The sequence below is a fragment of the Besnoitia besnoiti genome, chromosome IV (genome assembly GCF_002563875.1).
Source record: "Besnoitia besnoiti strain Bb-Ger1 chromosome IV, whole genome shotgun sequence".
Taxonomy (NCBI): domain Eukaryota; phylum Apicomplexa; class Conoidasida; order Eucoccidiorida; family Sarcocystidae; genus Besnoitia; species Besnoitia besnoiti.
The window spans coordinates 4,286,231-4,298,487 of NC_042359.1; the positions used below are offsets into that span (position 1 = coordinate 4,286,231).

The 12,257-nt window shown below is 55.4% G+C and overlaps 3 protein-coding genes across 3 annotated transcripts; 2 read left to right on the plus strand and 1 right to left on the minus strand.

Annotated features, from left to right (window-relative positions):
• Positions 1–369: 369 nt before the first annotated feature.
• BESB_057010 (AP2 domain transcription factor AP2VIIa-1) lies at positions 370–3,802 on the plus strand (the record flags this gene model as incomplete). The annotated part of the gene is made up of 3 exons (XM_029364136.1): positions 370–1,356; positions 1,541–2,128; positions 2,615–3,802. 3 exons carry the CDS (start codon positions 370–372, stop codon positions 3,800–3,802), a joined length of 2,763 nt encoding a protein of 920 aa, XP_029220059.1.
• A 2,117-nt stretch (positions 3,803–5,919) lies between these two features.
• Positions 5,920–6,615, minus strand: BESB_057020 (uncharacterized protein; the record flags this gene model as incomplete). The annotated part of the gene is made up of 1 exon (XM_029364137.1): positions 5,920–6,615. The coding sequence occupies one exon, from the start codon at positions 6,613–6,615 to the stop codon at positions 5,920–5,922; it is 696 nt and encodes a 231-aa protein (XP_029220060.1).
• A 1,752-nt stretch (positions 6,616–8,367) lies between these two features.
• BESB_057030 (EF hand domain-containing protein) lies at positions 8,368–9,285 on the plus strand (the record flags this gene model as incomplete). The annotated part of the gene is made up of 1 exon (XM_029364138.1): positions 8,368–9,285. One exon carries the CDS (start codon positions 8,368–8,370, stop codon positions 9,283–9,285), a length of 918 nt encoding a protein of 305 aa, XP_029220061.1.
• Positions 9,286–12,257: the final 2,972 nt, after the last annotated feature.

Genomic DNA, 12,257 nt, shown 5'->3' on the forward strand with positions numbered 1-12,257 from the left:
AAAGCAGAACACAGTTCTGAAGGGCCAAGCTCAGCCTCGAGTGCGCGATCTTTCAATTGCTTGCCTTTTCCTGCCGGACGTGAGTTTCACCCTGGTGCCCTGCTGACGGCTAACGCGATCTGCGAAGATTCCGTAGTCCCGTGTAGCCAGGTTGGAGCTGACACGACCATCCGTCCCGGAGGTGCCCAGCTGGACAGAACTGGTGTAGAATCTGAGCGGCTGAATCACGCTGACACCCCCCAAAGTGCATCCAGTGAAGGGCGCGTACGGCTCGACGACGGACTCACCGCCGAGCGAGAAATGTCCGCGTTGGAATTGCTCTCAAAGTGCCGAAGCGCGTGCAGCGCCGACTGTCCGAGCCCAGTGCCAATGCCTGCTGACGGAGGTGAATGCGGACCGGCGTCCGAAACTCGCGCAACACAGGCTGATGAACATCAGCTACTGGTGGAGCTTAGCGAACTCCTCCGTCGACGAACAGATTTGCCTGTCGAGGTGCAACTTCTTGCCGCTGCCATTGGGGCTTCAAAACGCAGCGGAAGCGCCACTGACCGGATGTCCTTCGAACGAGGAACCACAGGAGAAAACCATGCAGCTTGTGAACGAGAAGCCCCTGAACTTGACACCAGGCAACTTCCAGGCCATGGCTGTCATGGTTCAGTCGACCAGCAGGACACCGTGGGGGAGAGAGGATGTGCCAATGCCTCCCTCGCACCTTCACTGAAGCCTCAAGCCGACACAGTGCCTGGGGAGGTGAGCCTCTCTTCACCCTGTATTCAGTCGATAAAGCCGTCATCTCCCCCTCAGCCAGGCCTCGAGTTCCACTCGGAGGTTGGCACCGTTTCTGGGCACAGCACAGACGGAATTGGCAGTAACGGTAGCGCGAGGTCGGAAGCATCTGGCTCGGATTCTTCTCCGAGACTATCTTGCGAGCGGCCCTCCGCACCGGCACACGAGCCGAGTCTGGAACGGGCGGACCTGGCTGCAACGCACATTGAGGCAGGTACTGAATGTGAGGAGAAAGATGGCGCACCTGAGCGTACTTACAATGTCTACCGGAGCTTGGAAAGCCGCCAAGCCGCCGCGATGGCAGAGAAAGAGATTGGCGGCCGCCTTCTGACTGCGGCTAAAGCGCCCGCAAAAGGGCGACCTGAAAGCAACCGGAAATCAGGCGCCGACACGACGGATTATCACGCGATGCACCGCGCGCTTCCCAAGGTCACTGGAGTGCGTTTCCAGGCGCAGCGCAACCGCTTCGTGGCGGAGTGGTACGAGCAAGGCCGGACAAGAATGGCCTATTTCCCGGTGAAACTCTACGGCTTCGAGCGCGCCAGACACCTGGCCATCAGATGTCGGGAGGTACGTGCAAGACACGAAGCAAGCAACGTGATCGCTATGACTTAGGCCGGAGTCAGAGAGATTCATGGAACCGGTACCATCACTGAACGAGTTGTATCCTCGGGATCCGGTGCGAACCGCACTTGGCTGATCTACGCGCAGTGCGCTACGATGTTTGTTGTGTATTTGTTCGCTTTCTGTCCAGGAAGTGCTTCAGCTAAAGAATGCCAAACGCGGCGTCTACGGAGAAGGCTCGCATTCGCCCAACAACCACCGGAAGAATGGAGCAGCAGAGGCTGGCAGCTTAGTTGGAGAGAGCCCGGTGCTAAAGCGTCGCCGTCTCGTTGGTCCATCATCTCCGAGCAGCGAGGCGAGCCCTCTGGCTTCACCTCTGCTACAACGCCGCTCGCGCTCCTTCGCGGCTTCCCCTTCCACTGCAACAACAGCCCGTAGTTTTTTCAGTCTCGGGCGGAAAGCGTTCAGTCTCTCGGATGAAGACATCAGCGCGCGCCTGCCGTGGACGAAAAACGAAGAGCAAGAACCAAAAACGCGCAAAGCGGGTCGCTCCTCACGAGTGCCGACTACTCCAGCGGATAGCCAGGCCGAGGACGACTACATGGAGCGTGAGGATGCTCACGCAGACGACGAGAGTGAGCACGCGAAATGCACTGAGCACAGTGACCTGCACGACCTGCTGAGACTCTCCAAGTTGGCGGCTATGGGCGACGCCGACAGATCAACCAAGAGCGCGGTGACAAGCTGCCTCTCTATTGACCTCCCGCTGACGCGACAGGTGAGGACCCGAAGTACAGCAACGTTCGCCGATGTTGAACATATTTACTAAGACATTGTGACACCGCATTTCCATCACGCACCCGCCCCAAAGCGGCAGTCACATATTCTTCCCGGGTTGCGAGAGGGTGAACAGACGAGTTTTGTCGTCATCGGCTCTGGAACCTTATACACTGTCGACGCGCGAAACGATGTGCGAGTGACATTTTGACGGCGTGTGGCCATTTGAGGTTGCCTGTTCTACCGTTCGCTACATCCCGCGTCTCTCCTTTCTCATGTGGATGCAGGCCTCCGGCGACCATTCTTCCAACTACTCAACGACGGTACGTGTCCCCATTGACGGCTCGCGTGCCGTCGGCTTCCAGAGCATTGGAGCAGTGATGTCTGTTTGCCAGCTTTGCACTTCAGCATGACCCATATCTACGGTCTGCTTCTGGCTAGGGTGCAACTGTAGCTCTTTCCTCGTGTCTCCGTTTGTCCTCTTAAGGTGGCCAGCACACCGACGTGTGAAAGCTCGTACTCCCCCATGAATGCGGGGAACCAAGCTCGTCTTCACTCCTCGTTCGACAGTGCCCTGAAGAGCGGGCTCGCCCAAGACGCCAGGCCTCGACTGGCGGAGGAAGAGGCTCAGGTGTCCCGCACACCGCTGTCTGCTGAGGCGTCATTCCCTTGCCCGCAAGGGCAGCAACGCGTTGTCCGCAGCGCCAGTGACAGGTCGCAGAGGGCCGCAGGGCCGCCAATGGCCAGCGCGACCGAAGGCTCAAGGAGCGGTTCCAACGGCCTAAACATCGACCCGAATCTGCTGCTGGCTCTTCTTCTCGGTACAGGCGGCAGCCGGGAACAGCAAGCGGTCTTGGATCACGCGCTGGAGTCCGTCACGCGCCTGCTCGGGAAGTCACTTGCACGCGTTTGCAGCCGCGACACGAGGCGAGTCTCTCGCACCCATGAGGCATGCCCTGACGAGGGCCCCGCTCCTTCCCTGGTGAGGGCAGACTGCCCGCGCATTGCGAGCCGGGGAGCAGACGAAGCGGAAGGCTCTCGAACGCAAGAGAGCGGACGACGGCAGCCCTGTCCAGAATCCAGCTACCAAGGACGGTCCACAAGCGATTCCTCTTTTCGGCCGGCGAATGACGAAAAAGACGAGAAGCTGCTTCTGACGAAGACGGCTGTGCGCGTGATCCTCAGCGATCTGCTGGACAGGTGTATTCCCCGGCTCGCCGCCGTGGGGAAAGGAGAGGTAGATGACACGCCGGTGCAGCTGCGTCGCGGCTTTTTCACTTCCGTTGTGATGCAAGCCTGGCGAGCAGTCCAGGACGCTCGGACGATAGACGAGCTCTATCCCCTTCTCGCGGTCTGCCGGCCAGCCATTATGTCTGGCGAACTGCCAAGTTCGTGGGAAGTCGAGAAGCAGCACAAATTCTTTGTACAGCTGGTCGGGCGTCGCGTGACGGAAGGACGTCCCTCACGAGGAGAGGCCGCGGCACCGATGGCTTCTGGAGAGACGAGCGAAAGCGCGAACCATCCAGCATTCTCCGCACATGGGCTCTCGACGATGCCACGGGACAGAGCTCGTGACCACCATGAGGTGAAGCAGAAAGCGTGGACTCCTTTCCGGGCCAGTGATGCGTTAGACGCACCGCTGGAGTCTGGCTCGAGAGACCTCACTGCTTTCTGAGCGTTCAGTCAATCGGCGACGCCCCAGCGGGTCAACGGTACTCTTTCAGGAGGACCCGTGCGGCGTGATCACTAAGGTACCAGAAGATGATTCCTGGTCAGTTTCACGGGATGTGCCTAGCAGGGGCCTCTGGGCACAATAAAGATTGTATTGCTTTTATGTTTGCGCCCTCTCCGCTGTTGGCGGCCAACTGCGGAAGAGGAATTCTGTAGGGCGGCTGTTGTTGCAGTGGGGCTGACGAAAGCCGCACCGATGCCAAAGAGCTCTGTTGCCGTGGATGCAGTTCAGTCTGTCCAGAAATTTATGTGGCTTTCGGATGCGTGATTCGAAGTCGAAGTTCCGCGTCTTTGGGGTATTCTTGAGGGCAGGAAAGGTTTCAGGGCGACACAGTGCCGGAGTGTGCAGAACATGGGTCAGCGGCAGGAAGGCGATACGAGGTGATTCTTGCTTGGACGTGCGGCTTTTCGCCCTGGCACAGGGAAGGGCGTGCGCGCCCTTCCGTGGTTGTGTCGTGGTTCAAAGCAAGCAGGATGCCCTCAGGGATGACATGTGAACTTACACTACCTCATTGGCTCATCACGCATGGGCGCCAGCTGACTGCGGCCCAGAACGCGTCATCCACAATGTCTTGTATCGTTTCAGAAGGGTCGAAGTATCGAAGGATTGTTGCTGCGGTCCATCTTCCTCTTCTTGCTTGACGCGCACTGTATGTGGAGGAGGCGACGAGTCATCAGTTGATCCGTGTATTCGTTTGCATGCACCTTGCAGTCATCGTGTGCTAGCTGAGGGCACATGCACTGCGTCTTTGTTGCCTGCTTGGCTGCGTAAAACACAACACAGGTTCTAAAACTCTCAGAGGAAGTGGAATTGCATGCTGACTTCGGTCCTTATCATAGCGTTTCTCGTGGAGAGCGCCTCAGCGGCGGCGCCTCCTAGTGAGGCATGTGGCATGGTGATGCCTCACGAAGAAATGCCTGGTATAGCTTCTCAATGCATATTAGCTGTGTCCTGTGTTGTACGTCGTTTCCCCCTTGATACAGTATCGCCAGTCCAGACTGTTCTTGAATGAGTTATAACTGTGTTGTTTCTCCTCGCGAAGTACGAGGAATATTCAAGGCGATGTCGGACTGGGCAAGTGCGAAATCAACGTTGTGCTGTTGGGGTTCTGCCTAAGCTTGCTACGCGTTATCGTCTACTTACACGTGTGCCCTTCTGTTTACTTCGGTTCAGGCTCTACTTTAACAAACCAACGTTGTGTGCACGTGTGTCGTGCACACGCGTGCCATTATGCAGTGCCACCAATGCCTAGATAGAGTCGTGAGTTGGCTCCGTGCATGGGGGTGAGGAAGCTGGGAATGCACAGGTGGACAGCAAGTAAACGAGCCTGGTTGTCCGCGTTCCACTACATGGTACATTTGCTTGCCCCATTGCCCTAGGCCGTGGGAACTTGACACCAAAGTCGAAATGCGCACCTGTCTAGGGTCTTTCGTTGCTGGTCATTCAACTTTTTTCACGAAAGGCACGTCCCTGGAGCGGGTGCTCGCGCTGCAGTGAGTCGGTCTCGACACGACGGGTGGCAACCGTGTACGAATTGCTGCGCCGCGAACGGCTGGTGCCACATTCTGGGTATGTGTGCGAGGACATACCGGACTGCCTAAGCACATTTGCGCGATTCGGCCAACGAGAGCCATTCCGAATGCAGCAGGCACCGGGGGACACAACATGCAACTAGGATGCAGGATTCACTGTGCACTTCGGTTTGATATTCGACAACAATCACACGCAAACTAGCAGCTGGCTAGCCGCGTACTGCATTGCGCTCACGATATCCATCGTTTCAACTGCCAGCAGTCCTTCGCGAGGTTTCGTACAGAATGCGCCGGTCATATGGTGCGTCACCCAGTTCGTGTGTAAATAAGACGCAGATGATTCGACATGACAAGACCGGACGGCGCGGATGGGCTCACACACCGGCCAGGAAACGAACACCCAGCCGCCAAAAGGCCGCAGCCTGGTGGAAGTCCTACCGCTAGGCGGATCTCTCAATTCAGCTCGCAGCGTGTCCGCCAACCGAAGTCACTGGCGACGCAGCATATCTTCATTCCAGACAGGCCATACTACTTGGACTGATTCTTAAGGAGATGAGCCATGTCTCTCATCGACTTGAGTCGTTGTTGTTGATCCACGGACAAGAGTTGCCGCTGTGCTGGTCGCATGTGTCTGCCCATCTGCAGGCCGCGTCTCTCAGCGAATTCCAGGTAGTCCTGCCATGCGTGCATGAACACCTGCAGCTGATCTGACGCCTTTTCTGCCTGGGCAACTGCACCATCCAGTGGCGTCCGTGCCGTAGGTGGCACATGCTCTCCATGTTGCGCATGAGTCTGACCACGCATCGCATCCGAGACACTTGCCGCAGTTGCTTCTTCGGGATCTCGAGAGCCTTTCTGGCCCGGCACGTGCCTAGTGACGTGCGTCGAGAGCCCGTTGACGGCCGAAGAAGAACAGGCGAGCGATCCATTAGCCAGATGATGCCCTGTGGTGAGTGCTTCGCTGGTCGAGGAGCCGACTAACCGGCTGGGGCCTGACGTCCACAGACAGGACTCGGGTTCGTAGGGGATGCTTTCAGCGGCCTCGGAGGCTGCAGCCATGTGAGCGCGGAACTCCGCGCGAGCAAATTTGTCTGCCAGCTCTTGCCATGTAGCCGACCGCAGTTGGGAACGATGTGCGCGCAGCACCCGCCGGTAGAGTTGCACTGCTTGACCGAGCTGGAGCTGCAACCGGTCATAGAGGCAAACCAGATGTTGTGGTGCCATTGGAATCCGGCACATACACTGAGGTTCTGGAATGGATTCAAAAGATGCGCTGTTCACCCGCTTTTTGAACAGGACTGGGTTGCGAGAGGTGGAACGCCCGCGGAATGTGGCGTAAGCGAACTGCGAACGCTGCGGCCACCATCGGATCTCTCATGATCCGTAGCGTATCATTCTCACACCCATCAACAAACACGTGAACGCCCCAGTGGCACCCGCTCTTCTCTAGCGGGCGGAACTGCAAGCTGGCAGACCGGCGCTGGCCTTATGCAAAAGCTTCCAGTACCGTCAGGGACAAACAAGTACGGCTGCAGGAGGCGCCGAGCTCCGCTTCCCTAGAAAACCACGCAGAAAGCGAATGCACGTTCTCAGAAAGCTCTCGACCCTCCTCCCAGCAAGCAGCTGGACCGTTACACATGTTTGCTAATAAATGGTGATGGGGATTTTCAATCGCTAAATAAGAAGCGCTGCATGCACATATGGTGGTGGTGGTCAACTGGTCGGAGTCCGAGAAAAACAGACTTAGGCAATGAATGGTTCCGCTGGAGTGGCCCTAGCTACTGCGTAGGATGCAAGAAAAAAACATGCAATCGCCGAGTCTGCAATAACGTGAGCGCGAGAGGCTTAACCGCACATCGGCGACCCCACGGGGGAGGTGCGGCCTCGCAGTCCGGGCAAGAACCGAGTGATAATAGGGGGCCGTTGGACCGTGCGTCGAAAGAAGTCTCTCAAGGAGGCTTACACGTAGAAAAGAGTTGAATGCTGCAAGCGTGAGTGATGGCGAATGGCTCCGTTTGCTTGCTAAAGGACAAGAGGAGGGATGGCGTAGCGTGACCCCCCCGATGTGGCAACTGTTGCCCGCCCGCGGCTTCGCACGCCCGGGGTCCGCTAGTATCCTTCCGTCAGCAAAAGAATGGCGCCTGGAAATTTTCCCGCGCACGTTTGTGTCTTCTTGCCAGGAGCCGCCATCCTTGCGTTTTCTTCACTAACCAGTCAACCATAGTCTTCGCTGGCGAGGCGGACGGAGCTGAGCGCCTTACATTGATTATGCCTGATCACCAGTCTCCACCACGTTTCCTCGCAGACTTGGCCAGTCGCGAATGTAGGCGACCCGGCGCGCTAGCTAGAACCCTGAACTGAGAAAAAAAAATCTCCGTAGCATGCGAGACAGGGCCGTCGAGTTCTGGAATTACCAATTTGAATGTATCTTTTTTGCTGTACCAGGTTACATTTGTGCAGTTTTGCAGCAGAGGACTTTTTTTCCGCCTGTGTTTGCAATCGTCATCTGAGGCCCGTTGGTTCGCACCCGATGCTAGCTGTGTCTCACACGACAATTTTGCGTGCTTACCGTTTCAGTCGTCCAGCCGTTGTCAAAATGGTCGGACTCCCACTGTTTTTCACTAACGTGAATGTTCGATTGATGGCTGTCTAATCGACGTGGTGTTTCCACTCTCTGCGCAAGGTTGCCATACGGATCTCTCACTCCTAGTGGATTGCGCCATACCCAAGTCGGTGCGCGTGGGAACTACCGTCCATATTTAGTCGGGAAATATCCCGTGTAGCCGTCTGGATTATATTTTTGAGCTGTCGAGGTGTTCTAATTCCTCGCTCTTCGGCGTTCGGGGCAGTATGGTGTTGTGCATTGTGTCGGCTTCGCTAGCAAGAGGCCACGCGGCGGGCAGCGCTCCTGTCTGAGAGCAAGCCTTGAGTAGAGGCTCGTCCCAGCTATGATTGTTTAGTATGATTGTGTCAAACATGACGGACCAAGAACCTTTGCTGCCTCAAGCTGTCGAGGAGGGAGAGGCAAGAGTAGCCTCGGAACGGGGAAATGTGAGAGGCTCGGATGCCGCTTACGACCAGTCAGGAGCGCGAAGAGCGAGGGCTCAGCAGGCCATCCGACGGGGAACTGTACATGCGAAAGAGGTAGCCAAAAAGGGCTACGAAAAATCACGTTCATTTATCATCAACCAGTACTCCAAATTTAAAGAAGATCCGAAGAGAGGACCCCGGTTTCTTACGTGGGTCAGCGTAGCTGCGTGCGTCATCCTCATTCCTGGCCTCTTCTTCGATATCATTACGCTTGCTCTGACACTCAGCCCTATGGATGTCCTGGCGGACATCTACGCTGTCCTTGGTTGCGTGCTTGTGCTGGGCGCCGAGTTTGCGAGAGTTAGTTCCCGATTTGGCGTGCGTTCCATGATCCACTTCTATATCCACTTCATCGAGTTCACTGCAGGGAGAGGAATTATACAGATGTTTATTGCCTCGCTCTGTGTATCTGTCAAGGATCTGCTGAACCTCTTCAAGTTTATTCCAGGTCTCGCGCTGCTGATGTGTGGCGTACTGAACGTGATATGGGGTCTCTACGCTGCGTGTAAGCTCAACACGATGATGGCGAAAATGCGGGAGTACGACGGGGAGGTGTTTGAGTCAAAGACCATGGCTGAAAAGCTGGATCTACTTGACAGGAAATTTGAGATGCTAAACAAGAGGGGTGACGGGATCTTGACCATCGATGATCTCCGAGAGGGGATCAAGGAAATGAATCTCATGATGAACGAGGTCGAGCTGAGGTCAGTGTTCGAGGCGCTAGATAAGGACTACGATGGACTGGTCAGCAAGGAAGAGTTTGAGACATGGTGGCTCCGGGAGAAGGGACCCAAGTTTCTTTGATTCAACCATATTCGTCTTCACACCAGCAGGGTCCGCACAAAGAGGGAAGCTCCCAAGCCCTTCCTGTACAAGCTCGCGTCCGGTCCGCAGCCGAGTCGTAGGCTGTGACTAGGTTTAACAGTGCGTGTAGTCTCTGTTTTAGACTGTGTACTGTCTGAAGAACGTATTTGCTATGTGAGTCGACCGCAGGGTGAGGCTCTGTGACCTTCCTAGCAGTACCACTGCAAGACCGGCTTTGATGATACTGATAGGTATATTACATGCTTTCAGTGGTACGAGCAGGCCACTATCAGATCTGCTTACCCTCATCATAGTTTTTCTGGTAGGCAGCGAAACGTATCAGGTTTCGCGTCACAAGCTACTGATAAAAAACGAGGGCCGCTCGACGCAGCGTTGCTGCGCCTGCCAGTTTCGTTACCGGCGGCGAGAGAAGCGTGTCGAGGGGAGACAGTGCACGGTACAGCCTCTCTTGCCGTTCAGGCACGAGTGTAGCGGGACAACACTATACTCAGGACCTCATATAGACCATCTCACTATTACTACGCATGCGTTAGCCCCTCAATTTGGGTGTGGAAGCGATGATAGCAGGATGATCTATGGTTCTGGTGACAAATCGCCCTCGTCAACGGATGCCTCCATACAGAGGGCATTCCTTCTGCAGCGTGTTTCTGTCTGCAGACACCATCTGTGGGACTGTCCCTTGAATCGAGTAGATATGTTACCGGTTCTCTGCTTGTTAACTGTGAGGAGGTGCATTAGGCCAGCAGACAAGAGGACGGAACTAGTCGCAGATTCTTCTAGCGGTGCGCAGATGAACAAATTTGCGTACACATACCGGTTAACCTGTGCCCAATACGACGAGTTCCACCAAACAGATGTGTGTGCGTAAACTGTGGCCGATAACAGAAACGGCCTTCGTTAACCCAGAAGGGCTGAAAGGGTGCACCGCGCTTCCCGGATGTGCAAGAGGAAGGCGACGCTCGAACAAGCTCAGGGTCCTAACCTCCCCAAACAGAAGTTGATGTGACATTTTTGGATCCAGTTGGACCCATATCAGTTGTCACACTGATAAGAACGGATACTACACTTGATCATAGCCAAAAGGCCGAGAAGGTATGAACCCTACATTGCATCAAACGTTTTCCCCCCTCGCGTCGCAAACACATCCTTTTGGTGTGGGGCACCCAACCAAAGTACGCCCAAACTTTTTCGCCAGGGCGTCTCGTTTCTTCGAAAAACAACAGAAGATTCCTCAAGTAAATTTCCAGTGTGAGGACAGGTGGGATATGGGCCGTAGAGTACACAGGCCAAAACACGGGTTGAACGTCCCCGAATGCGGTGACGTACATAGCAGTCTGCAACCCCGGGCACGGACGAGGCTTACGAAATCAACAATGAGGCCAGAGTACGCTGGATGGTGACGCCATACAAGATCACATGTTTTTTCTTCTCGAGCAATAAGCGGTTTCCACGAACCCGTGAACCGTAGGCGGCGACGCCAGGTGCAAGGCAGCAGAGCAAGGGGGACACGTGAGAATGCCTCGGGGTTCATCTGACGGCCAGCAGCAAAGCCGTGTGTATTCCTGCATGCTCCGGCTGCGCCGAGACGCCAGGACTGAGCCTCAGACTGTGAATGCAAGGGTTTGAACTCCACGCTGTCAGGGTATGTCCCTCGCAAACCAGCTGGTCACTACGTAGCTTGTGTTATGCTAAGTGCACACCACGGCACATAGCAGCATTCTGTCTATGGAATGAGTCGTACTCTTCTGGTGAAGGAGCTGGAAGAGGGGGCGAATGGAGTAACGATGTTAGGCTGCGGTTGGTAGCGACCCTGCTGCACGTAGCCGAGCTGTTCTCGATATCGTAGAAGCAGTCAAAGTATAAGATAACGGTAAGCTTCTCTGCCTCTCAATTGAAGCAATAATTACCCGTTCGTGACGCCATTTGTTCGATTCTTACAACTGTGACCGTCTCAACGAAAGCGTGCGCGAGACTGGTCGCCATGGTTTGCTTCCTCCCCTCTGCCAGTAGTACGTAAACAAACTGCTGACACACTTTCGTGTGAGGCCGGCGGCTTTAAATTCGAGCCAGGTGCATGAAGGGAGGGTTGACTGGAACACTAGAGATCTAGACTGTAACAGGGGGCTGTACACTCTGCGTTGGGAACACTGCGTCACCTGACGTCAACAGCAGCGCTTGGGGTAACTTGTGTCTGCCTCCATGAATGCTGCAGCGTTCTGAAGTGATAGGTTGAAAGGAGCGCTAGCAAAGTATAACGATGGTATCCGCTTTCAGTCAGTCGCATTTGCTAACAGTAGACGCTCTGGGCGTTCTTTGCTCGCACGTTCAGCACCAAACACAACCCTGGCAGAGTGCCTGTAAGCCGGCACACGAGGTAAACGTGTCAACCTTCCTCCAGCCGAAGCTCTGATGAGATGGACATCACACCCCGCGGACTTAGATCGGGGGGATAGTAGTGATTCCCGTGTGTTTCCGCGAAGGCACTCGCCGGTCACCGCCAGCACGGTAGCCTGCCTCGATAGTGACTGCATAGGCAACACAAACGAGTTTCGCAGCTCGCAACTTTTCCATCGTCCTCGCAACAAAACACACCCTATTGGAAAGATTCTGGTCTTGGAAAAATCCGTGTTCACGGCCTCTCGCTGGTTCTGCGTTGTACGTTCCGTCCGCCAGCCGGTCATAGGCTGCCAGCGCACAAACGAGCCATAATTCACCTGTGACGCCTCAGCTGGTATTCGCACGCGGTATCCTTGTTTCACGGCCCTTTCTCCCCTCACAGGATAAGGAAACGCAGCGAACTCGTGAGGCAGTCTAAATCGATCACGCAGAAGACACTGCATGCTGCGCGAGTTTCTCCTTTACCCGGAATCTGAAAACCGAAACACGCTGAATATCGCACGCACCTGAATGCTCACAGAAACATACGATGAAACACAAACAGACTTATCTGT